Source organism: Malurus melanocephalus, unplaced genomic scaffold (assembly GCF_030028575.1).
Source record: "Malurus melanocephalus ecotype Western Australia unplaced genomic scaffold, MMel_1.1 scaffold_786, whole genome shotgun sequence".
NCBI lineage: Eukaryota > Metazoa > Chordata > Aves > Passeriformes > Maluridae > Malurus > Malurus melanocephalus.
The window spans coordinates 10,780-37,183 of NW_026624018.1; the positions used below are offsets into that span (position 1 = coordinate 10,780).

The 26,404-nt window shown below is 50.7% G+C and overlaps 1 protein-coding gene across 1 annotated transcript in view; it reads right to left on the reverse strand.

Annotated features, from left to right (window-relative positions):
• Window positions 1-25,698, reverse strand: part of CACNA1H (calcium voltage-gated channel subunit alpha1 H) — a gene marked incomplete at its 3' end in the record, with an annotated part of 35,807 nt that extends 10,109 nt beyond the window's left edge. Inside the window, exons 1-19 of the mRNA XM_057385098.1 lie at window positions 25,551-25,698; window positions 24,537-24,722; window positions 23,908-24,025; window positions 22,457-22,612; window positions 21,051-21,141; window positions 20,301-20,509; window positions 18,836-19,252; window positions 18,093-18,193; window positions 17,579-17,702; window positions 17,383-17,451; window positions 17,109-17,293; window positions 15,011-15,137; window positions 14,564-14,689; window positions 13,984-14,073; window positions 13,113-13,305; window positions 5,696-5,847; window positions 3,908-4,017; window positions 3,269-3,402; window positions 2,413-2,483 (exon numbers count right to left, since the gene is read on the reverse strand). Coding sequence (XP_057241081.1) covers window positions 2,413-2,483; window positions 3,269-3,402; window positions 3,908-4,017; window positions 5,696-5,847; window positions 13,113-13,305; window positions 13,984-14,073; window positions 14,564-14,689; window positions 15,011-15,137; window positions 17,109-17,293; window positions 17,383-17,451; window positions 17,579-17,702; window positions 18,093-18,193; window positions 18,836-19,252; window positions 20,301-20,509; window positions 21,051-21,141; window positions 22,457-22,612; window positions 23,908-24,025; window positions 24,537-24,722; window positions 25,551-25,651 — 2,760 coding nt within the window. The remainder of the gene's footprint in view (window positions 1-2,412; window positions 2,484-3,268; window positions 3,403-3,907; window positions 4,018-5,695; window positions 5,848-13,112; window positions 13,306-13,983; window positions 14,074-14,563; window positions 14,690-15,010; window positions 15,138-17,108; window positions 17,294-17,382; window positions 17,452-17,578; window positions 17,703-18,092; window positions 18,194-18,835; window positions 19,253-20,300; window positions 20,510-21,050; window positions 21,142-22,456; window positions 22,613-23,907; window positions 24,026-24,536; window positions 24,723-25,550) is intronic.
• Window positions 25,699-26,404: the final 706 nt, after the last annotated feature.

The window sequence follows — 26,404 nt, forward strand, 5'->3', positions numbered from 1 at the left end:
TGGTTTGGGTTTGAAGGTCCTTTCCCTTCCTGGGACCCTGAGACAAGAACAAGCCAGAGGAGGAACTGATTTCCCGAGATTTCCTGGGCATGGAGAGCTTCTRGTGCTCCAGGGAGGGGGAAAAGGCTCCTGCTTTTCCTTCACAGATGCTTCTCAACAACAGCTTCCCAGATTTCAGCTTTCCATGCCCCACAGGAAAAGCCTGACCCCACACACCACCCCTGGCAGCTCCAGGGGCTGCTGGAGGCACTCACAGCCCCCCTAAAGTGACTGAAGGGGTAAAAAGTGCCACAAAAACAGCACAAAGATTCTTTACAGCACCAGCATTTCAGCTCTCCATGCTGAATTCCATCCCAAGGCAGAATCTGAGCCTCAAAAACATCCCCAAGAGCAGATTTTTGGTGATGCAGGCAGAGAACACGAAGGGCAGAGTGACCTGACCCGCCACCACYTGCGAGGAGCTGCTCGCATTCATCTCTGCTGCCACTTTAATTGCTCGCGTTAGCAGCTCCTAACTGAGATAAAGTGAGCTCTCCGGGCAGAGGCACCACCAGAGCAGCGTTTTATCCCTAAAAATAAGGAATTAGGATTCCTGATTTCTGAGGTGTGTTCTAGTGAGCTYTCAGTTTGGGAGTTTTCTTCTCTGAGGTGGCACAGCCACAGTGCTGTTGGGTGTTCTGACCATGCTGAATTTCATCAGAAAGTTCATCCTTGTGATCCTGTCATTATTATTATTATCAAATTAACACTGCTATTGCTGATGAAAGAGGTTTTTTTTTTTTTTTTTTTTTTTTTTTTTTTTTTTTTTTTTTTTTTTTTTTTTTTTTTTTTTTTTTTTTTTTTTTTTTGTCCAAGGAATGGGAACAGCCCGATCTCCCAGTGCAGACTGCAATTGCCATAAAGCCTAAAACAGCTACAATGCTCTGCAATCTCCCTGACATTATCACCATCCTCCAGGGGATAATGAAAGATAAAACTGGGATAGGGATGGCTGGGCTGGATTCTTCCATTTCTTCCATCTGCCTYTGCTGCCTTCTGGAAAAGCTTTCCCTGCTCCTGTCTGCTGGTTGGGAGATATTGGCCTCTCCTCATTTTTGACTCTCCTCCATCTCATTTTTTCCAGGGATGAGGTGGAGGAGAAGGTCCCTGACCTGGCAGACAGAGGTTACCACACAAGGAGGGTGCAATAGGAACGCTTCAGAAAGAGCAGTTCAAGCTCAGTCTGAAATCCCAAAAGAGGAGATTTTGATCTCCTGTGACAATCCTGGATCAAAATGCTACATTCCCCCAAATCTGGCCAKAATTGCTTCTCCAAGTGGTGCTCAAACTGCTGAATAAAAAACAAACCCAAAGCTGATGAAAATCACCTCCAAAAAAAGCTTTTTGCAATGACAGCACCTTGTCATTGCCAGCCCATAAATGGACATTCTCCATACACCAGACAAAGAGTTTTCCCCAAAACCTTCATGAATTAACATTAAATTAGCTTTTTTTTTTTTTGTCACTTAGAAGCCACATTCAATGAGGATTCTCCAGCTGTGGTTTTAGGATGCTAATTGAATTAGGATAGGAGCTCATCCCCTGCCTGGGAAATGAAAGCTTTATGAAGAGTGATTGTTGTCAGAAARCTCTTTTTAAACTTCCCTTCTCATTTTCTCAGCTTCACTGGAGGCCAAAGTGGCATTTTTAAAAMTCTGCACGAGTTCTGCTCAGAAGGTTTTCCCTTCACAAGAGACCTTGCTTGGAATGCAAACTCCAWGATCACCCCAAGGGAACCAAAAGCCTGGCCCGGAGCCACCCTATTGTTTGTGGGGTGGGGAGAGAAAACAAGGAGGGACAGAAAATATGGTCTGTGGCCACAGGGCTTTGTAAATTCAAAAACAGACACAAATCCAAGGATTTCTTGAAATGTCAGCCCAGGGTCAGGTTGGCAAATCCCTGCTTCAGTCTCAGCCAAAATCCTTCAAATCTGGACAGCAAAGGGCAAAAGCTCTGATTGACCCCAAACAGTGCAGTTGTTCCTCTTGCAGCTCAGGAGAATTTGGTGATTGAAGGCCCCAAATCAAGATTTGAACCCTCAGAAGCGTCTCCCAATTTGTCTTTCCGAGGCTGCGGCTCCTCTGTTAATAATTCTGATTGTTCCTGGCTCCCAAATCAAACTCCTGAGCTGGAAGCTGCTCCCAGAGCTTTCTCCATCCTGATGTTTCCCAAATTTGCAGGTGAAATCTGGGGTTTTTAGAGCTCTGCCTACAGGAATTTGCTCTCTGTGGACCCTTTTTCCTTCATTTTGGTTCTCCCACCAAACACACTCTGGGATGGGCTGTGCTCTACTCCCAAAAAAGCTGGAGACCACCAAACCCAGAGGTATCCCCAGGCACCTGTGTCCCCAAGGGAGGAATTTTGGGATCTTACCTGGGGCAGGGCTTGCACCACCGTGTCCAGGAGAGCTCTCATGCCCGTGGCCATTTTCAGCAGTTTCAGCACTGAAAGGAGGAACAAATCCTGGTCAGCCATTCCAGGGCTGGGGAATATTGCAGGGAAAATCCAGGAAGGAAATTGAGGTTCAGGTGGTGCAGGGAGGATTCAAATCTCTCTCACAGCTGTTTATACACAGAGGGAGTTCACTGAACATCCCATTGTCAGTCCCAAGGGGAATGGATTCCCACTGCCAGAGGGAAGGGATAAATGGGATTTTGGGAAGGAATTCATCCCTGGGAGGGTGGGGAGGCCCTGGCACAGGGTGTCCAGAGAAGCTGTGGCTGCTCCTGGATCCCTGGGAATGTTCAAGGCCAGGCTGGACAGGGCTTGGAACACTCTGGGACAATGGGAAGTGTCCTGCCCATGGCAGGGATGGGATGGGATGGGATGGGATGGGATGGGATGGGATGGGATGGGATGGGATGGAATGAACTTTAAGATCCCTTCCAAGCCAAACCATCCTGGAACTCCATGAAAATGGACAAAAAATTAACAAGAGGTCCAACGTGCCCAGGTAGGAAAATGGGACAGGGATGGGGAGAGAGCTCATCAGGGAAGAGCATCTTCCCAAGCTCTGATTGCCATCCCTCCCCACCGGTCTGGACCAGTATAAAAGCTCTGTGACCCCAGGCTGGAATCAAAATCCAACCGAGGACTCCACTGGGAAACCCCACAGCACCCCCAGCTTGTGTCTGAGCTGACATTTCACCTTCCCTACTGGAACCGAACCAGCAAGGCTGGAAGGACAAATGTCCAAAAGATTTCTGGAAAGCCCTGGGGCAGGACACACCTCTGGCAATCCGCAGCACCCTCATGATCCGGATGATGGTGGGATTGATGGGAAGGGCAGCGTTCATCTCGATCTCCTCCAGTGTGATCCCCACAATGGACAGGAGAACGATGGCCAAGTCCAGCTGGTTCCACCTGCAGGGAAGAGGGACACGCAAAATTCAAATTATTTATGGATAGACATCCAAGAGGAGGGAATTTCGTGTTGATAATAGGCACCAGCAGATCCCAAAGGCATCTCCTCATTCCCATCTGGGGCCATGATTTTTAGGTGGTACAAAACCAACCCAGGGCAGCTGCCACAGATATCCTGTGAGCCACAAAATCTGGGAAGGAACTGGGATCTGGCTGGAAGTGTTTCTGACCTCTCAGCTGAGCTGGTCAGGCCTGGTGGAGAGGGAGATACTGGGGGAAGATGCATTTGGAATTTTGGGAGATTTTTCGAATTCCTCCTGCAAAGCACAGCCAGCAGCTCTTGGGGTTTTTAGTTCCTACACCACAAATTTTGCACCCACAAAAAGACAACCCTGGGCTCTCTCCGTGTCACCACAGTGATGCTGCATTTCCCCAGTGTCTGGCTCTGAAATGGGGCCAATCCAGCCCTGAACCCCAAATCCACAGGGGTTTGGAATGTTCTCACCTGTCCTTAAAGAACCTCCGGAAGCCAAAGGCCACCAGCTTGAGGAGTGCCTCGAACACGAAGACGATGGTGAACACGTAGTTGCAGTACTTGAGGGCTTCATCCAGGGACTGAAACRAGAGATCCCAGTTAGGCCAGCCCAGTTCTCTCTTCCTGGATCCCCAGGGAGGAACTGGGAAAGCCCGGGAAGGGATAAAGTCACAATGGTTTGCAGAGCTTGAATAAAACCTGAGCCCTGGGTCAAACAAAACCCTCCAAAAAACAAAGATTAGATCTGCTAAAAATGTCAGCTCCAAGCTCAGTGCAGGAATTGTTCATCCTGGGCCAGACACGAAAAAATTCATCCCTTCCCCATCTCCTGAAGATTCCTCAGTCTGAACTGCCCAGCCTTGGGTAGAACAAAAGCCCTGATGGATCATCCCTTGATGGATCATTCCTTGATTCCAGCCCTCGGGACAAAGGCTTGGCTTAAAAAGCCCCGAAAAATAAATAACCTTGGGAGATGGATTAAACCTTTCCTTCCTGAAAAATGGGACATCTCCAGAGCTGGGGCAAAGTGTGTCCATATTTGGTGCAACGTTCCTGCTCTGCGAGGAGCCGCTCTCGGAAGTCAGGAATCCGCGGTGTTTATACTTGAGAATGATGAGTGTTTGGAATGGATTTCATTGGAGCTGTGGGCCAACAATAGCACAAAGGAATCTTGTGGGGCCTTAAAATAGCTGGGGGGAGGGGAAGAGGCTCTTGGGGTGGGGAGGGTTTTGGGGGACAGGAGTGAATTCAGTTCAGTATAGCACAGGACTCTGTGTTTSCAATAAAAAATGGGAATTATGAGTGTCAAACCAGATGAAATTGGAATGAAATGCAACAGAGGAGCTCTTAAAGCAGCTCTGAGGGAGCCCCAGAGCACAGGAAACCTTCTTCTGTCCTCTTTGTATGAAGCCTGGGCTTTGCTGACCCCACACACACGATGGGGTCACCAGGGCATGGCCATGCCCTGATTTTTGGGAATGAGAGCTGGAAGTTTCTCAGGTATTAGCGACAATCCGTATTTTTGTTGCAGTACCTGAAATAAAATGGCTTAAAAAAAAAGGGATGWTTCCCTGCTCTATCTGAAACCTGAGCTTGGTTTCTCCCATCGTTTGTGACCRTTCTGGATTTACAACTCTGCGTAACGGGAACGGAACTCAGGTGTAAATAAGGCCTAACCTGGATAAACAACATTTCTATGGAAAACAGGAATTACCCTGGTGTAAAACACACCCACATTACCCTCAGGCTCAGCATCCAGGAGGAATTTGCAGGTTACTATGGAATACTGGGAAAGTAATTTACTGCAGAGCTTCATAAATAATGACGAAATGGAAAATTCATGGATGGGCAGCCCATATGATTGATGTTAAAAGTGTTCTGGKGGGAGAATGATTTTGTAATACATAAAAAAAGGGAGGGCTGTACTTTTAAASAAGTTTATTCTAAATCCATTGAGGAAAAGGGACTCTCTGCACGCAGCAGCTCCAAGTTTGTGTCTGTTAATGGAATATCCTAAAACTCTGACTGCTTTCCCGTGTGAGGCTTGGGTACATCTGGAATTGGGAGAGGAAATGTTTGGATTGGTCTTTTTTGAGTAAAAGCCTACTTCCCTCTCTGTGAGCTGGGTTTTTTACCAAAAACAGGGAGAATGAGGCTTTTCCTGAGGCAGAGGTGGCTCAGGTGGGATGGATCCAAACCCTGCAGCCGATCCCATCCCAAGGGAAGAGCGCAGGGAGCAGAGCTGGGGACAGCTCCTACCTTGGGCTGGTTGTAGTGCTCCATGGACATGGTGATGACGTTGACGCCGATGATGAAGGTGATGAAGAGGTCGAGGTAGTGGCTGGTGCACAGGCTGTGGATGTATTTCCGCGCTGGCGAGTAGTCGGCGTAGTAGGGCCGGCGTTGTGCTTCTGCGGGGGACACAAAGGTCAGGGCTGGGCTGGGAGGGCTGCGGRGCTGGTGGTCACCACCACGGGGTGGCCTGAGGGTCACCTCCCACCCGGACACGGGGTGGAGAACGGAGCTGAGCAAACCACGGGAAGAGATTTCTGAGTGATTGCACTGGGACCACCCCGGTGGGGTTTTTGGGATGAACAGAGGTCCTTCCCTCTCTCCTCAATCTCCTCATGGAATGGGAACCAGGCAGGGGAAGGAGCAGGACGGACACGGGACCCAAAGCCGAGGGAAAAGCTTCAAAGCCAGCAAAGCTCCAGCTCCATGTGTGGGCAAAACTCAGGGCACGGCTCAGCTCTCTCCATCCTAATCCCAATCCCAATCCCACTGTACATTCCAGGCAGGATAAGGACATGCCCTGAGCTCAGCTCCAAAGGTTTTTGCCGTGATTTTGGGAGATCTAAGGAAAAGCAGCCGTGCTGTGGCACATTCCTGATAAGGACATGCCCTGAGCTCAGCTCCAAAGGTTTTTGCCGTGATTTTGGTAGATCTAAGGAAAAGCAGCCGTGCTTTGGCACATTCCTGAGGGATGGGAGCTCATGGACCCAAAGCGCTCAGCTCTGCCAGGACAAGCAGCACGAGCTCCTCTGGAAACAGAAATATCAATTTGTATTTATATTATGTATTTATATAATTATATTGATATTTATATCTAATTATATACATAATATATATGAATACTATATAATACATAAAATATATTTGATATGTTTATATTATTATATAGAAAACCAATTTATCTGTGACTCAGGGCATGGCTGCATCTAAAACCATTCACATGAATTTTATGTCTGTGCCTGTGGTCGTGATTCTTTCTTTTTTTTTCTCTTTGAAATTTCTGCCCGTGACCAAATTCTTGGGGCTGTTCCAAGGAGAGTGTTTGGGCTCTGGAATTGCATTTATTGTGAGCGTCTCTCCAATGGAACTGTGACCACAGGGACGGCTGTGGGCACTGATGGAGTCRAATTCCTTTGAAACTCAAGCAATGTAAATATTCAGAGTTTACCCAAGGCCAAGGCAGCGTTACTGTGGATTTTATGAGTGGAGGAGACGCTTAGGTCAGACCAATTCAGAGCRGGATTGTGTTTAGCAGAGAGGAGCTTTTGCAAATATTTCAGCAAATTCAGCTTTAAATGCATGAAGGGCTCAGAAAAAGTTGTTTCACCTTGAAAATGAGGGAAATCAGTTCAGAAGGATTCAGTGCCCTGCTGAAATCCACTCCTACTCCTCTCATCCTGCTAATCCCTTTCAGATGGAAGGACTCTTGAAATGTGGGGGCTTTTTTTGTGCTGCAGCTGATGCCAGATTAGAATCCAAAACCTTTAAATTAATTGGATAAAGGGAAACAGAATCTGCAGCACTGTTTCAACTACCTTTTTTTTTTTTTCTTGATAGTTAAAAGTACAGTGGAGGCATTTGAAAAACATTTCCTTCTGACCAGGGTCACCGAGGCTTATTTTTTTTTCTGCTAAGGGGTGTGGAACAACAAGATGAAAGCAACCAGAGTTGTTTTGGAACAGAKTTTTTTTTTTCTGTTGCTTTCATGTGCTGTAATCCTAGGAGTCATCTTGGACTGGTGGGGCTGTCTCTGCTACCGAGCTCAGCCTGCCTGAAAAATAATAATAAAAACATTGCAGTATAATATTTATTTCAGCCTGTACAATCTGCTTTCATGTGTGTTCAGGATTACAACATCCTCGTCCTTTTTTTTTTTTTTTAGGAAATGTCTTCTTGGGAATGCAAATCATCGACTCCCTGGGAGGTCTGAGAATATCCTTAATAGTTAAATGCTGTATTAAGGGATTATTTATGAATGATTAATGGTTGATTAATRGGTTTCAGGGCACGAGCAGAGATGGGCTGGCAGCACATCAGGGAAAGAGGTTGCAGGTGCTGTAACCTCCCTTCACCTGCCCAAGTGCCMAATTTATTCACTATAAATAAATCGGGTTAAAAGATCAGGGCTTTATTCTATTTTATAAACTAATTCCACAAGGAGAACCACAAGAAGACATTTTCCACTGTCAGAAACCCTCCTAAATTCCCTGGCAGCATCACAGCTCCTTCTTTTTATGGGCTGGAGAGAAAAAAAAATTAAGGTGGAAGCGCCCAGCCATAAGGGTGGGTCTGTCCTACAGCACAAAGGGATCTCAGGGTCCCTGCTGGMAAAACCTGGGACAGGTGACCCTGAGCGAGCTCTGGGAGAAGCCTGGCTTGTTTAGGATGGACACAAAGCATAGCAGAGACAGGGAAGGAACTCCCCGGGATGGGGAACACACCCAGAGCCAGCCTGGGACTGAGGGGACACGGGTGACAATAAATCCATGCAGCAGGGCCATGCTGGGGGACCCATGCAGTGTCCATTGCAGGAGATGCTGCCTGTGCCAGGCTGCTGGGAGGGAGATGGGATGGGCTGGAGGGAGCCAGGGCTGCATTTGGGATCCTGGGAAGGCAGAGGGTTTGCAGCAGCAGGAGGGGAAGCAGAGAGGAAGCAGCCCCACAGCTCCAGGGCAGCTCTGGCAGCGCTCCAGAGCTCCAAAGCCTCAGCTCTGGTCATTCCCAATCCCTTGGGAAGTTGCTCCTCTGTTGGTGGCACAGCAAGGGGCTCCGGGCTCCTCTCAGCTCGCATTTCTAACTCTTGGTGGGAATTTGAACTCCCCAAATTGTGCTGAGGGTTCACTGCACACACAGCCAGAGCCGGGGGATCCGAGGGAGAACCCTGATCAGGAGGACCCTGCTCCATGGAATGTGGGCACAGAAACCAGGGGATACCCAATCCGTCAATAATCCCAGCAGGAAAAACACACCCTGTGCCTTGGTTTCTCTGGGAAAATGGATTTTGGGATGAGAATCCCATCAGACAGCTAGCAGATTTCTGTCATCATGGAATTACGGAATGGTTTGGATTGGAAGGACCTTAAAACCCATCCATTCCAACCCCAGCACCTCCCACATTCACAGGTTGCTCGAAGCCTTGTCCAGCCTGGCCTTGGACACTTCCAGGGATCCAGAGGCAGCCACAGCTTCTCTGGGAATCTGTGCCAGGCCCTCCCGGGGAGGAATTCCTTCCCAAAATCCTGTCTATCCCTGCCCTCTGGCAGTGGGAATCCATTCCCCTTGTCCTGTCCCTCCATGCTCTGTAAATGTCCTCTCTCCATCACAGACAACTTTCCCTCCAGCTGCTGGTTTGAACCGGTGGAAGCGCAGCAGGGAGAAAAGAAACCATCAAAAACACAAATAAAGGAAAATCGCAGCCTTTCCTCCCCCCACTTTTAGAGCTAATGCTTGAACCTCACCTCTCTGCAGAGCATTTTAAAGTTTGCTCGTGGTTCTGCTGACATGAAAATTAATGAAGAACCATCCCCTGGCTTAAAAGCATTTGTAGCTGGCATTACAATGCCCAGCTCCTCCGTTCCAGGGCTCTGTGGAACATTAGACAGCCCTGATGGGTTTTCCATGGTTGGAACAGAGCAGCTCTGGACCTGCAGCTGCCTGGAAAAACAAGGAGCAGGGTCGGATAATTCCCTGCTTGGAAACTCGGAATGCTCAGGGATGCAGCACCCAAAATTGGAGCTCCAGCTCAGGGGATTCCACTGGGTGCAGAGAGGGCTGTGGCACAATTAAAATCAAAATTCCACCCTGGCCACCCTTGAGGGAAAGGTTCACGGTCATCACTTCGAAAGGAAGCTCTGCTGGGGCTCAAAAGTGGCCTCTTCCTTCCACAATTCCCAGCTCTCTTGGGAAAAGCCTCAGAGGAGCAGATCTGTGGACACACTCCCCTCGTGGAGTGAAAATTGGGCAAAAAGCATTTTTGAGTGCTCAGTTTTTGGGGTCTCCCCAAAGGGACACCACTGAAAGGCACTCTGCTCCCCAGCAAGTGTGCCTCAGTCTCCTTCCCTGTGATTCCCAGCTTTTCCAGCTTTTCCTGCTCTGCTTTCAGCCCCAGGGTCACCCAGACCCCCCTGCAGCCTTTGAAGTCTGACACAGCAGATCCAGGAGGGCCGGATTTGGCCCCRGATCCCAAAGGCAGAGGAGACCGTGCTCATCCACGTGTTTTTAATCAAACCCTTCAATCTGGTCCCAGCTTCTGAGAAGCTCATTAAGAGGCTGAGAGCAGCAGGATTGTTAAATTCCACTCATCCAGGAGTGGATGGAATGGATGGAGCAGGGTCTGTGTCAGGAAAATATTCTGGTTTATCTCGAATTTTTTTTCCCTTCACATAAAAAAGTTCCCTGTGCAGTTCTGCCTTTGAAACCACATCAAATGCATTTCTCAGTGTCCTCACCCCCTGCCCTCTGCTCTCCTGGAGCAGAGCGAACCTGCTGCCACCCCCTCAAGCAAAGGGGCCTTCAGATGGGAAAGGAATGGTTTGGAAAGGTCTGAGGTGGTGACAGCAGAGGATTGGGCTGAGAGGGACATTCCTGCTGGAAAATCACCCCAAAGCAGGTGATGGCTCCTTGTCCCACCTGAGGAGGAGCCGGGTCCTGCTTCAGGGCTGTGAGCCAGGAGCAATCCCTCCCCAGGTTCCAAATCTTGGATCCAGCCTGGGATTGGTACCAGGAGCACCCAGCTGAGGTTTAAYCATYCCCAGGATTATTCYTYYATGGARCAATCCCTCTGWCAGGCTCTAAACCCTGRATYCAGCYTGGGATGGGGACTCAGGACCACCCWGCTGAGGTTTAACCCWTCCCAGRTCAGARCCCAGCCTGYCCCAGCTCCRGGGTGTKCTCTGTGTGTGCAGGTGGGGACAGATCCCACAGCCCTCAGGAASCAGGGGACATCACAGGGGACAGCACAGCCAGAGGACAGCACACACGGAGGGGCATTGGTGGATTTTGCTCCTGTTAAAACACTGATTCCTCCTCCTCTCCTGCTGGGAATGTGTTGGAGTTAAAAGCAGGGATCTCTGTCTGCGTTCCCTTGCTCCTGACTCCTCTCTCCTGCWGGCACACAGAGCACTGGCACACAGRGAAGCAGTGGAAGGGACACAGGGAAGTGGCAGAAGGGACACAGGCAACCAGAGGAAGAGACACAGGGTGGCAGCTGCTGTCACCACACAGATCTGCAGCTCCCCRAGCACACACACAGCCCCCCACAGCCACACACAGCTCACATCTTTCTGAGCCTGCCATGGTTTCTTTCATCAAATCCATCGTCTTCTAAATCACCCAGGAGGTGCAAACCCCTCTCAGTTGAAATAAAAAAAAATGATCCCTTCAAATGGAAATATGAAGGGAAATRTCCCTTCCCAAATGTGGGTCAGATATTTGGGTTCACCTCGTTAATAACCCCAGTCTGGATGCCAAGCTGCCCGTGCAGGTAGAGCCAGACAATTTAAGGGAACCTTCTGGAAGCCCAACACATGGCCAAAGGTTTAACTTCCCAACTGCTCTATTGACTTGATCCCCTTCCAGAAATCTGTCCTCCTCCCCATGAAATGTTACAGCCCTCATCTGTGCACTGCCTGCTCCCAAACAGCTCCTTGGGGGTGGTGGATGAAGAGGGACGGTGTCACCGTGTCCATCACTTTGATGGGAACTGGCTCTTTGTGGTGCATGAGCTGTGCAGTCACAGCCAGGCTTTAATGAGATTTATTTCCTCATCAAGAGCTGAGCTCTGCCTCCATACCTGTGCCCCAGCCTGTTCTCTCTAAGGATGCTCAAAATAGYTTCTTTTAAAATTTCATCTCAACTYGGAGTTTATCTGGGTGTCTTTGGGGTCAGCACATCGGGGTGGAAATGCTGCACAAGAAAGACCCCTGGGAGCCTGCAACTGATTCCCCTCCCTATGCTGGCAGTGCTGCCTGCAGGATTTCCACCCTCAGACTCCAAAAGCAAAATGGGAAAAGGGGAAGGAAATTGCATTTGAACTYTTCTGAATCTCTGGAGAGAGCCTGTGTCTGAGCTGGATTTCATTTTATCTCAGGCACTGAACGCACAACTGGCTAAAATCAGATGGGCTTGGCCTCCCTGTGGTGCCATTAAGGTCCTGTGGGGACCACGGGGCCACCATTTAGGGCTGAGGTGTCCTCTGGCTCTGGCAAAGAGCCCCAGAGGAGCAGGAGAGGGGCTGTGAGGGACCCCAGCTGGGTTGGGGGCAGGAATGGGATGGATGGGGCTTCTCCCAGAAAAGCCTGTGCCTGCTGTGCCCTTGGAGCTGGGCTGTTTTCCCAGCTGGGAATGGATATCCATGGCTTGGTGTCTGGGACACAAGCAAGAATTTGTCCCAATATTCGGTCCCTCCAGGAGATGGCACAGCCACAGCACTGCTGCAGCAAAAGGGCCAGAAAAGCTCAGCCTCAGCCCTGACTAAGCTCAGCTTTGATCTCAGTGGCCAGGCCAGGTTTCCTCAGTCCTCAAAAACACCTGGCAGGCTGTTCCTGCTCACTGAAAGTCCTGGGAAGTCACTGTGGCTGCTTTCCTGGCAGTTTTCCTGGGAATATTCACTTGATCCTAAAGGCAGCTTGTCCCACGTGCAGCCCACCAGGGCAGGTGGGAATTCCCGTGGGCTTGGGGCAGGAAAGGAGTACAGGCTCAGGTGGATTTTGGGTCTGATGGTCCCTATTAGAWCCCCTATTAGATTAGATGAGATAGRAATTTTGAACACCCCTGGCTGGTGTTCCAAGGACAAAATGAGTCCCAGGAGTGAGTGCCAKCCTGGCATGGGCGAGCATCTCTTGTGCCGGACATGTCCCCAAGGGGAATCCTCCCCTCAGTGCCACCCCGGGGCTGCCCCACTGTCCCCAGGCTGTGGCTCTGCCCCCATGCAGTGTTTGTGGCATGCGGGGCCATGCGGGGCCGGGGTTCCAAACAGAATCATCACGATTTTATCCAAAAAAGAATTCTGAAATCAACCCCCATCCCCACCCCGGGGTGCGGGCGGTGCGTTAAGGCCCAGGGGACCCCAGGAGTGGCCTCCAGGAACAGGGGAAGCATTCCAGCTGTTCACCCCGATGTCCCTAGTGCTTGGGACACCGTGGCCTCGCAGGGAGGACTCTGCTGGAGGAGGAATTTTTCCAGCCAGGTGACCAGGAGATGCTTCCCATCCAGGACAACCCCGAGACTTAAGGCACCGCCGAGGAGGAGCCAAAGCAACGCAACCTCCTGAAATCCCAAMGAAAAACCAAARGAAAAAGAAAAATCTTGCTTTGGGAGCAGGCAGGGCTCAGAAAGGTTTTGGTTTGTAAGGCACTCTACCGACCAGACAGGTACATCTCCTTACTCCTGCGCTTTTTCTCCAGGCGTCGGAGCCGCTTCTCCTCCCGGCGCCGCGCCTCCTCCGCCTCCTGGTGCTGCCGGCACTTGTGGAAGTTCTCCACCACCACCCCCACGAACATGTTGAGCACGAAGAAGCTGACGATGAGCAGGAAGGAGATGAAGTAGAGCAGCATCCAGGGGTTGTGGTTCTGGATGGGCTGGGGGAGTTAAAGACAASGGAGAAGCAGGATGGGTTGAGTCAGTGTTTTGGGTGCTCTGGAGCAACAGAGTGGGGGGGAGGAGAGGGCTGGGGGGAGATTTTTCCCAAAATATTTTCCTCTCATTCACCTCCTCACTGATTACAACTCACTTTTGGTGTAAAACCCACCCTAAGYTGCCTTCCAGGATTTAATTATTTTGGCATTTATTTCACACAGCTTCAGATAAATCTCTATGGATGAACATCATCCCACCAGCAAGAGCTAAAGAAAGGCTCCAGATTTTTTCATTTTTCACATGTGGGCTCCTGGTTAACATTTCTCAGTTGTTACCAGACCTTCACAAGTGGGGGAAATGAAGTCCAAAGTGTTCCTGTGGCTGGAGGTGGATCCTACTCATGGGAAACTCRACTTCCCACGGAAAATGCCACTGAACGTGTCTTCCACAACATTCCTGGTGGTTTCCCATCCTCAAGAACCCCCATTCTAAATCCAAACCCCATCAGAGCTTGCTGGATCTTGCAGCTCCAAAGAACGGAAAATTTTGGCAGCTTGGTGGGTAATCAGGACYTCAAGGAGATTCTGCAGCTCTGTCCCTTCCTGGGAATTCAAAAACCCCAGAATTCTGCAGGTCTGAGGCTGTGAGAGCAGCACTCCGGGGCTCTGCAGGACAGGTACCTGTTGGTCAATGCCCACGGCGTCCAGCCCATCGTACATGATGTTCACCCAGCCRTCCTTGGAGGAGAGGACAAACAGGGACATCAGGGCCTGGAAAATGGACAGGAAAGGTTGGTCTTACATTTCAATCCCCAGAGAAGGAATTCCTAACTCTAACCATGACCTGTCTTGCTTTTCAGCCACTATAAACACCTCATTTTCTTCATTTGCAAAGATAACAGCAAGAAATCAAGAGAATAAAAGGAACGGTTGGGGGAGCACACCCCAAAGTAGTGGCTTTAGGACAACGCTCCTAAAAATGAGGAACTGTACAACTTAGCAAGGGTTCAAGGGTTGGTCTGATCCATTTTTACAATTTCAGGGTAAAATAACAGAGATTTTCAAAAAAAGCCACAGAAAGACCAAGGATGGAAAAGGCCTCTGAGATCACAGAGTGCAAATATGAACCCATTGATAGATGATTGCAACATCAGCTTTGGAAAGTCCCTATGGTGGAGGCTCCACACCCTCCTGAAGCCACAGTTTGAGGTGTTTATCTATGAAAAGCTGGCACAGAAAATCCCTGCAGGGAGGACTTTACCTGGCCCAGGTTGTCGAAGTTGTACTTGCGCCGGACCCATCTGTARTGAGCGTTGGTGCAGTCGGCCTTGGTGGTGATGTTTTTGACGTCAGGGCCATCGCAGTAGTAGAATTTCCCTTTAAAAAGCTGCATTTGAGAGGCACAAAGGAGAGAAAAATGAACAAAAAATCAGCAGCTTTGAAAAATCTGATTTATCTTTCGTTCYCCCAGCAGAGTCCACCAGGGAAGTCTGGCTGCTCTCCCAATCCTGAGTCCTTGCTGGGAGAAGGTGCCAACCCCACCCCGGATTTAGATTTCTCCTAAAGCCTGGCTGCTCTTCCCAAACCAAAATCTTCCTTTGGAGAGATTTCAGCTCATTATTTGCACCTCAGCCCCAGGGAMTGAGGAAAGCAGCTTCCCTTTTGCAGCAGTTGCCTACAGCCAGCTGTGGGGARGGAAATACTCTACCTGCACCCCTAAAATCCCAAAGATAATGAAGAAAGCACAGCAGATGAGAACAATGTTCCCGATGGGCCTCAGGGAGGAGATCAAGGTTTCCACCACCAGCTTSAGACCTGGGGCTCTGCTGATGACTCTGGAAAAAACGACAAGAGAATGAAGGTTTTAATGTTTAAGCACATCCYGTTCTCACCCAGCTGCTTCTCCTTCATTCTCTGAAGTTGGCACAACCCTTCTCCACCTGCAGGCAGCATTTGGGGACAATCAGGGGCTTCTGCAGACAACCAGGACATTCCCAGCCACACCAGAGGGAATTCAAACAGGAACAGCTGGGCAGAGTGAGGAGGGGGAGGACAGCACAGAGCTCCCTTGGTGGGGATTTGTACCCCAGTCCAGGGGGGGATCCCTCTGAGGGATCCAACACAGGGTGACCCCTCCAAAGGTTCTGACCCCACACAGGGACAATCCCTCCAAAGGTTCTGACCCCACACAGGGACGATCCCTCCCAGGGCTCTGACCCCACACAGGGACACAGGCAGGACCCTCCTTCCTCTCCCACCACATGTGAGCAGTTTCCCAGCGGGATTGGAGGGCACGTCTGGTGCTCTTGCTGCAGCYGTGGCCATGACAACTTTCCAAACAGAGCAATTCCAATTTGTCTCCTAATTAGTTCCTGAGCTGGCTCTKAGCTGCCAGGAGCCTGTGGTCAACAGCTCCACAGCCAAAGGGTCRATCCCGTTGGGAAGCAGCTTCCTGGYGTGYTCTGGRGCAGGTTTTGGGTGTTATGGAGAACAGGAGTGCTGTTTTCCTGTTGGAATACACTGCTCTCCCCTGGGGATGGAACCAGCCCAAACCAAGCTTTSCTGAGAAAGGCCAGGTGGGAGTTTTGCCTGAAGAAAATCCAAGTTGATTTAGGAGGGGCTGGGATGGGGGGAGTCCTTCCAGGGAGCCGGAGCTCACATGGATAACAATGCCCTGTGCCTGCCAAGCCCAGGGAAAACAGGAATTGTGTGCTGCAGCATTTCCACAGGGTCTTGTTYGAGACAAATCATGTGGAGTCTGAACTGCACCTCCAAAGTGTCGGGAATGGTCCCTGGAGCTGCCCTGGGAGAGGCTGTGCTGAGCGAGGCCGGCGTGAGAGGTGATGAATTCCTTTCTATTCTTGGGATCTGGCCCAGTTATCCTCAAAGGCCAATTCCCTCCTTCCCCCTTCCCTTTCCTTTGAGCTGCCTGTGCCCTGAATTCCGCTCCTGCCTATGTGGGTCACACAGGGTGACCTGGCCAGGGGGACTCAGCAGCTCCTGGGGACTCTGATGCCACCAGCAGAACAGAGAGGAGCCAGAGCCACTGATTTATTCATCACTGAGGTGACACAGAGCACAAAGAGCTGCTGTTCTTGTGGTCTAAAAGATTCCCTCTCCCTCTCACTCTCACAAGCATGGCTTTGTCCCAGAAAGTTTACAGGTTTTTGGAGGGGATTGTCTCATTCCCTTGAAATTTCAGTAAAAAAGGCTCATGTTTCTTGCCAAGCAGGAAGAAACCAGAACAGCAGCTGATAAAATCCTCCCTGCCAATCAYTATCACTCTTTGTTTTGCATAATCACAACCAAAACACAAATGATCTTCCCTCCTTTTCCCAGATCGTGGAAGCTCTGCCCTCCTGAGGGAGGAGTCGCTTTGCAGGGGTGCTCGGCAGGCTCGGGAGAGCAGGGAAGGATGAGGGAGCTTATCAAACCCTCGTGAGGATGCTGGAGCTTATCAAATCCTCATCCTGTTCAATTGCAAATCCCTCTGTGCTGGGGAATGCCTGGGAGGTTGTGCAGTTGAGGAAGGAGCCAGGGTGGTTTGGGAAAGGCTGATAAAAAAAGCAGTGAGGAGGCACCTCACTCCTGAGGATGATAACACCTCTCACTCCAAACTCCAGCCGCCCGTATCCAAGCTGGAGAAAATGAATTGGAATTCATTTCACTGTTTTCAGTTTCTCTCTGAGTTCAGAACTCCCCAAAGRTGTTTTGGCCAGTGTTGTATTTCAGTTTCTCATGTTATTAAGCAAGGCCTTGAAGGACCAGGAGCTTTTTTTTTCAAACTCTGATTTACCAGCACCTACCGGAGAGGCCTCAGCGTCCGCAGAAGCCTCAAAACACGAAGAACTCCCAGGATTTTGGCTCCTCCCGCTGATGCCATGGACACGATGATGTCAATGATGGACACAAAGACCAGGACCCCATCCAGGACGTTCCAGCTGCTCTGCAGGTACGTGTTCTCCCCCGAGAAAAAGCCAAGAGCCACCACCTGCAGCCAGGAGAAGGGAGACATTGAGACTTTCACCCAGACCACAACTCTGCCACGGTCTGGTCTTTGCCAGAATTATTAATTATTACCTTAACCATCATTTCAACCACAAAGATGGCAGTGAAGATGTAATTAGAGACACTGAGGAATACCCTTTCCTGGAAGACACAAGGAAAAGAGGTAAAGAAGGAAAAGAAGTTAGAAACCCAACATTTATCCTGCAGGGTCCAGGGCTGAGAAGATGAAGATCTGGAATGGGGGATGGAGGAAGGAAACGCTGCTCACCGTGCTCAGGGGGTCGATGTCTGGTCTYTCCAGGGCTATGGTGATGCAGTTGAGGAAGATGAAGACCAACACCACGTGGTCAAACATCTTGTGGGCGATGACCTTCTGGCACGTCACACGGAACCTGGAGAAAAACGGGAAAAACGGATCCTAAAGGAGTTTGGGTCATCCCAAAAGTGGCTCCATCCCAAAAGCCTTCTTCAGCTGTGCCACCAGCACCAGGCGGTGAAGCAGCATTTCCCCAGGCTTTGGCCATGATTACCATTAATTATCATTGATCATTAATTATTAATTACCATTAATTATTAATAATTATCAGTGCTGGCTAAACCACTGTCAGCAACGGAGCGAACCACACAATTCTGCCCACGCCRAACAGAAAAAGTGACCGCAAAATCAGGAATCGGGTTTCAAAAAACTCTGAAGGATTTTTCCCGAGGGGCAGCTCGCTAGGAATGCAGTATTCCATCACCTCAGATAGCTGCTGGGCTGGCATTCCCCTGGCATTTCTTACCTGTTCTGTGGGGAAAACAAGTAGAGGGACCAGTCCTCGTGGGTCTTGCACCACTGGGGTTTGTAGGGCTCCAGGGCTTTGCGGATCCGGTAGCAGTAACTCTGGAGGAAAAAGAAGAAACGCCTTTTCTTCCTCTTTTATCTTCCTGCCTCTTCAACTTTCACTGAGCTTTTGTGGAAGGGAGGGGCAGCAAATGGTTTTTCATTGTGTCTGTGGGAAGTCACAGCTTTTGGGACRGAGCTGTGGTGGCCATTGTCACATTTGTCCAACAGAACAAGGAGAAGAGGGGTGGGAAAAGAGGAGAGATGGACAGGGCAAGGCAAGACTTGTGGGCAGGTGTCATTTTGAGATACAGAGCTGTGCCAAACCCAAAAAGGCCTCAAACAGCCACAAAGCTAAGTGGAAAATGTTTCTTTTTTAGGCTTTCAAGCTGTCATGGCCCCAAACAGCTCTTGTGACTAAAGAATTCTGTTGTGTCTGCAGCTCCATTTTGGAGGCGCTCTGGGCCAGTGGGACAATCCCAAACAGCCCAAAGATGAGGCAAAAGGAAGTTTCACCTCACGGGACACCACTGCAATGTCACAGCTCCAAAAAAAAAGGATATTTCAGGAAGCAAAGGCCCATCCCTTGGCTCAGGATCAGCCATGAGACCGTAACACATTTCCAWGCCAGATTTTCATCCGGCCTTCCCGGGAGCAGAAAAGCCACTTAACACACGAGCACCCAACGGGCGCGGGACTCACATCCTCCACGTCATCCTCGTAGTCCAGGGCGTCCTCCTTGTGGCCATCCACTCTGAGGAAGAACTCTCCGGGGCCCATTTTGCCGTTGCAGCCRTGGCACTCGGGTGGTGGTGGCAGCAGGGCGGCGGGGCCGAGCCGGAGCGCCGGGGACAGCTCGGGCAGCTCCGGGGAGCCGCGGCCGTCCAGCGATTCCGCTCGGCCACGGGGTGAGGGCCTGCCTGGAGTGCCGGGTTTGGCATCATCCGAGTCATCATCCGTGCTGCCTTTCCCCTCTCCAGAAAGCAGGGACTCCCTCTCTCCAGACTGGTTCTTCCTCTTGAGGCTCGGCGCCCGGCCCAGGCTGTTCCAGCTGGAGCGGCGGCTGCCCCAGGCGCTGCCACTGCCCCAGTGGGCGCAGGGAGAGCTGCGAAGGCTGGACTGGGAGAGGGAGGGGTGGGAGGGGTGTGTGCATGACGGAGACAAAGGATTTGGGATTTTTTTCTCTTCCTGTTTTTCTCACCCATCCTCGAGATGGAGAACCCGGCCCAGGCTGCACTGAAGGTGCTCCCGGATGACACCAGGGACAGCCACCAACCCCTGTCCTGTGTGAGTCCCCACTGTCCTGGCAATATCCACTATCCATAAAAAAGGAACCCAGAGGCACTGTTGCTGAAGTGGGATATTGCTGAGCTGACCTTTTCTTTCCTCGATTTCAGCTGGTTTCAGGTGGTTTCAGCTCACAACTTCCCTGCCTTCCAAAGGGAAACTGAGGCACGCAAGTGCCTGGTGGAAATTGTACACCTGCTTCTGCACCTTTTCTGGTTGTCACTATGTCCCTGCCATATTGCTGAAGAATGACTGAAAAACCTGGCAGAGTGGGGGTCCTTATCTGCTCTCTCCGTGATTCCAGCTGAAAGCACTTTGGGTTTGATGTYAYAGGATGTCASAGGGTTTTAATTCTGTATTTGWCAGYACTTTAAATTTGACTTAGGTCTGGAAAGCCTGATTTGCTTCCTTGGTGCTGACTRGTGAYGGATTGTTTTGGGAAATCTCTTGGCATGGGGTCACTGCATGAACCCAGGACTTGTCTGGGATTCTGTTTGGCAYGGGCTCCCAGTGAGGCACCGGGCAGGAAAAAGCTGAATCCTGGTCCATCCTTGTTTTCCTTCTCCCAGACTGGCTGTCCTTGGCTGTCACATTGTCACTGCCTCGCCCCAGCAGTGTCTCTCCTCTCCTCCTGCCTCCCCACACATTACTCATCTCCATCTCCCTCCTTTTCATCCTCCTGTCACAAATGCCTCCCATGACCCTGACTGAGCTCAGCTGGTGCTGATAACACCAAACTGGTGGGTCCAACCCCTGTAAGAGCCATTCCTTTGATGATCCCTGCGGCTCCCCTGCAGCCCAGAACATCCCCTGTGCTCTGTGTCACCCGAGCCCCCTGCTCTGTGTCACCGAGGGACAGCTGCCAGCCACAGGAACCTACCAAGGACTTCTGGTCGTAGCCTGAGGGCTCCAGCGAGGCRTTGCTGCCTCTCCTCGAGTCTCCGAGGGCGTGCAGGGAGTCCAGGTGTGGGGAGCACTTCGGGGTGGGCATCGGGGTGGCCGCCGTGCGCATGATGATGGGCGGGGGCATCGCCCCCCTGCCCTCCAGGTGCCCGTTGGGGGTGACAGCCAGCGAGTACATCTTCATCTCTGCACGGGAGGGAACAGAGGACACCCCGTGAGTGGACCCTGCTCCTGGGGGCTCTCAGGAACCCTCCCAGATGGGGTTGCCACCTACAGTTCTGTGTTTCTGGTGCACCTACAATTCTGAGGTTTTGGCCTTCCCTGAAATGCGTTGCCAGACCCTCCCGGGACGCAAATGAGCAGCAACATTTTCCATCCATCAAACCTCACCCAAATGTATTTCTGTGGGAAACCAAAAGGAGCAGACGAGGATGTGATTGATTGGAAAAGCTGCTGAGGAGCGGGGTGAGAACATCGCTGTCAGCAGAGCACTCGGGGCTGGTGGAGCAGGAGGAAGGAGGAGACGCAGCTAAAAATTCTCAGGGAGTTTAAAATCAGAAAAAAAGTATCTGTCTGAAGGAAATATTAGCCTTCCCTACACTGCTCTGGTGCCTTAGCTATCAGATTAATTGCCACAAAAACCAGATTCTTCCACTTTACGTGGGAAGATATGGAAATGGAGCCGTAGCTCCCGGATTCTTGGGAAAACACAGACACAAAACCCCACCTGTCGCTCGGAGATCTTTGAGCTTCTCAAACTCGTCCTCAAAGTTGGCAGATGTCTTGTCCTCATCCGTGTCTGATCTGTTGGCATCGCCCTGCAGAGAGGAGGGTAATTAACAGACCCAATTAATTTGGATTCCTCAGCAGCTCAGAGCCACCTCTGCTCCAGGGAGGGAACAGAAGCAAATTCCCTCTGGCAGTGCCCTGGGAATGATCCCAGGCAGGTCYCTCTTCCTGGTTTCCATTCCCTTTGGCACTTGGACAGGAAGGATGATGCTGTGGCTGTCACTCTGTCCCTGCCRTGTCACTGAGCTCCCTGCACTGCTCCAGGCTCCTGGAACAGCAAATCCCAAGGGAAAACCTCAGACAGCAGCTAGAATTGCAGGARTTACTGAAAAACCTGGCATGGTGGGGCTCCTTCTCTGCACTCTGTGTGACCCAGCTGAAAGCACTTAGGGCTGGATGTCAAAGAACATCAGAAGGTTTTAATTCTGTATTTGACAGCACTTTAAATTTGACTTCGATCTGGGAAGCCTGATKYGMTTCCTTGGTGCTGACTGGTGAYGGATCATTTTGGGAAATCTCTTGGCAACCCGAGGCAGAGGGAAAGAGGCCAATTCACCTGGCAGCCTTGCACCACATCAGGACAGGGAACAGCCACCCTCCCCCTGCCTTCCCTCCTGGAAGTGCAGCTCATTTCCCCCTCTGCACAAATCTGCCACCAAAAACGATCAGCSTGGGACAGAGGAGTTCTCCTTGCTGGGGGAGGAATTCCAGCAGAATTCCAGCAGGGCTCCGGCTGGATTCCTCAGGGCTGCAGAAATCTGTGCAAATCTGCAGCAAAGGGGGGGATTAAAGAGCTGATCCCAGGAAAAGGAGCAGCGTTCCTCGCCTGGTGCCTGAGCAAATCCCTGCAGTTTCTCCTGACGTGGCAGCGAATTTCGTTTTGTCGGTGATTTATTGCGAAGCGCTGCGGCCGCGGTGACTGAAAGGCTCGAGCTCCCTCATTCATCTCCCCACTTTCAGAGCAGAAAACCCAACGTAGAGTGGATGAAAGATTTTCAGAGGTTGGGAAGGTTTGTCTGCCTTCCCTGAGCTGCGCTGGGGGAGATTTCAAACTGACACGGGAGCACAAATGTGCAATTAGGGCCCTGTTTGATGTCTGGCTGCTTGTGCTGAGCACAAATGGGCTAAAAAGGGGTTTGTGGCTGTTCTCTTCCAGGAAAGCTCCTTAAATTTAAATTTTGTGCTGCAAATGGATTCAGAGGAGCTTCTCATGCCCAGCCCAGCTCACCTACCCCTTTTAAGTTCAGGTTTTGGGCTGGCTGCACAGTTCAATGTTTTCCCTGAGATGGATCATTCCCACCTACGCATCTCAGCTCTCCCCCTCCCCCTGCCTGGACCTCTCACCTCTGCCTGGAATCCTTCCACCAGGATGGCCACCAGGAGGTTGAAGAGCACGTAATTGCCAAAGGTCATCAGGGCCACGAAGTAGAGAGCAGCCCAGGAGGAGGTGGAGGCCATGCCGTTGTACAGCACCACGTTCCAGTCCTCCTGCGTGAGGATCTGCGGGGAAAGGCAAGGGAAACACTCTCAACTCCCCCATTCCCCTCGTGCACAGCAGCTGCACCGAAATCCTGCCCTTTCCCCTCTCCTTTTGACCTTTCCTGAGCGAAACCACTCTCAGGTCTCATGAGATGAGACAGCAGAAATCGCCTTGGTTTAGATCTCTGCATGTGGTTTGATATCACATTTTAGAAATGGCCTTGGTTTAGATATTTTTATGTGATTTGAGATCACCTTCTGGAAAAATTGTTTTTATTTAAGTCTTTGCATGTGATTTGAGATCACCTTTTGGAAACTGCCTTGATTTAGATCTCTGCATGTGATTTGAGATCACCTTTGGAAATCACCTTGACTTAGATCTCCTGGCTGACTCCCTTCCCTGCAGGAAAGTCTGGCCGTGCCCAGAGGGGATCAGTCAGATCAGAGATATCCCAAGGTGAAGGATGCACTGCCCTAATCCCATTATTTCATGGAGGTGTTGCCTCCTTTGATAACCATCAAAGGTTATAYTTGATTATTACATTTGATAACCATCAGAAGATAACAGCCCTGAGGCCACAGGGCTCGTCTCCTCTCAGGCTGGTCTTGAGAAGCAGCTGAAGGAAAAGGACAAGGGACAGCAGATTTAATGAGATAAATGACATTGGGTGGCTCCAGGAACTYGGGGAAGAAGAGTTGTTTCCTGGAGGTAAAAACACTGAGCAAAAAAAATACCCATCATGGCAAAGCCTTGCTCTGAGGGATCTTCCTCAGGTATTTCTACTCTCTCAATTTTCCTGAAGCTCAAAAAAACTTTATTTTGGAAACACAAAACTTTGATCTTTACATTTAAAATATCCTTGGAATAGCAGCTGAGTGCTCTGCTGGGGAGCCTGCCAGGAAATTTCAGGCTAAAATGGAATCTGGCTGCAGAGGAAACACAACATTTTACACCCAGGCTGCCCCAGCACCTCCAGCTCTGGTTTGGGAGGGGATTTGTCACTCCCARTTACACAGAACAGTTTGCAAAGGGCATTTTGGGGGCAGTAAGGAGAGATCTGCAGAGTAGGAACAGGATGGGCAGCAGAAAGGAAAGTAAGGATGGATTCCCTCCTTTTACTGGTAAGAGACATGGACAGTGCTGATTTCGAGCAGATTCCTTCCCCATCAGGGCTTTCAGACCCTGAAGCACCATCTCTGCCCCAATAACTCCACAGTGCTGCTTCACCCCAAATCCAACACCTCCCRGAAGAGTTTTGTGGAACAAATCCTCCTCCTGTTCCACCCTAAAACACCCCAGAGGACCCCGAGCTTACCTGGAACACGGTCACRATGGCCCAAAGCAAGGAATCAAAATTCTTCCTGTCCGGAACCGTGTCGCCCGTGTCGGTTTTCAGGCTGAACTTGCACCCGAAAAGATGCATACCAAGGATGCTGGAGAGGGGGAAACACATGAGTGAAAGGGGGCTGCAGGGATTTTATGGATATGTTCCCACTCCTGGTGTTTTTTGGACACTGATCAGACCCTGGATTTTGGTTGTCCTGTCTCACATTGCCGGTTGTCTGCACTGAAGGCAAATCCAAGATCAGCTTTGTCTGGAAAAGTGGCAAAGTGTATTGCCAGCTCCCTGATTCCCAACCCAAGGATCCTGAGGAGTGTTAGAGGGTCAAACACACAGAATCCTCGGGGTCTGCACAATTTCCATCCCAAATATAACCCTGGGAGAGCCCAGTGAGTGTGAGGCACAGCTCAGGAGACTCTGAGGGGCAACTATTGCCTGTTTGTGTCGCCCATTCACCTCTGGAATGATGATATTCCATGCAAAACAGGCTGGAAARGGGGAAATATCCCACTGYCAGCCCTTCCACCCCACAGGTGGCRTGTCCCCGTCCCCATCCCSGCATTCCCGATGACTCGAGGGAGAGCAGCGGGACGAAGCCGTACCTGAAGATGAAGATGAAGAGCATGAGGAGCATGCAGAAGGTGGCCACGTTGTCCATGGTCTTCATGAGCACCACGAGCTGGCGGCGCAGGGCGGGCATGAAGCGCACGAGCTTCAGCACGCGGAGCAGCCGGAAGGTGCGGAGCACGGACAGGCCCCCGTCCGACTGCCCAATGATCTCCCAGACACTGTGGGGACAGGGGACACCCCTAGCACCAGCAGCTCTGCTCCCTGGGAGTCGTTTTCCCCCAGGAATGGCCCCTTTGCCCACTCCTTTCCTGCCCCTGGAAAGGCTCCTCTGCTCCCTGGCCATGCTGCCGTGCCTCACGTGGCACAGCTCCTCTGTTTGGGGTAAATTCCCTCTCTAATTCCCTTTTTTCTCCTGCTAGGATGCACCACTGCRTAGTGTGGATCAGGATTTTGTCCCAGGAATATCCAAAGGGATGATTTTGGTGGTTTTGGTTTGGTCAGGCCACAGAGTGACCTTTGTTCCGAACCTCGGCTGCTCTTCCCATGTCTGAATCYAAGGGATGTGCAGTGAGCACTCTCCAGTTTCACATCTCTGCATCCCTGGAATTYTTTATCCCAAATTTCTGATGGAACAGAAAGGCTCCCAGCACTGGGGGGTGGCCCTCGTGCTGGGGTATCCCCASTTTGGGCTGGGATAGCATCCCGTGGGGAGCACAGCAGAGCAGGGCTCTCCCTTCCCCCTGCTCACCCAATTCCAGCTGAGTTGTGATAATTTGGGAGAGGGAGGAAGCACTGCTGGGATATGGCCACTCCCAGAGCTCCTTTCCCAGTGGAAATTCCCCTCCCAGTACCAGAAGTGCAGCATGAACAGACTCTGCCCTCCATCTGCCAGGTCCATTCCCTCGGCACAGCCCCTCCTCAGGACAGGAACCCAAAATCCCAGCAGGATTAGAGCACATCCCAACCCTGGAACCCAAGGAATGTCATCCCTGATCCCACCAGGCTGAACCCTGAAGAGCCCTGGTGGGGAAAGGACCGACAGTGACCTGATGACGACGATGATCCCGTCGAAGATGTTGTAGGGRTTCTTGATGTAGCCAAAGATCCCGAAGGCCAGGAGCTTGAGGAGCATCTCCAGGGCGAACATGCTGGTGAAGACGATGTTGCTGATCTCCAAGGCATTGGTCAGCTCGTCTGGCTATGGGAGAGAAAAGCAATGTGATCAGAGAAAACAGGAAAGGCTGGAATGTTCCTCCCACTGGGGTCTGYGCTCCTTCTGGAAGGCCATGGAGGCAGGTAAATGTCTCAGGATAAACCTCCTGGAGAGTTCCTGGGAGTTTTACTGGAATCACAGGATCCCAGCCCAGTTTTGGAGAACTTGGAGAACAACTGTGCCCAATCCTTGGGCCAAAATAATCCAAGCTGTGCAAAGGAGAGGGTTTGTTCAGATTCCAAGATAAAATTATCCAGGCCATGGCTGRAATGACTCATCCACCTGGATTTCCATGGATCAGTCTGGTTTTTACTACACCAACCCTGACTTTATGGATGGGGTTTATATCCAAACCAGGATGGAAGGTTTAAATATGGGAATGTCAGCACAGCTCTGCTCATATAGACACAAAGTATTTCTCTTCCAGACACCTCCAAAGAGAATTAGGAAAAAAAAAAAAAACCACTTAAAGTCAGTGGGATCTAGAGTTTCATGACTCTTGAGATATTTAGCTCCCTTCAGAAATTGTCACCAAAACTCCAAAATGGTTTTTCCCCAAACCAGCAGATGTTAAGTGGTGTTTAAGATGTTAAAATGCCCTGAATGCCAGGATTCCCGCCAGGATCAGTGTGGGTTTCTCCAGGGGCACAAAACTTAACACAGCTCAAATCCCAGATTTTTCCATGC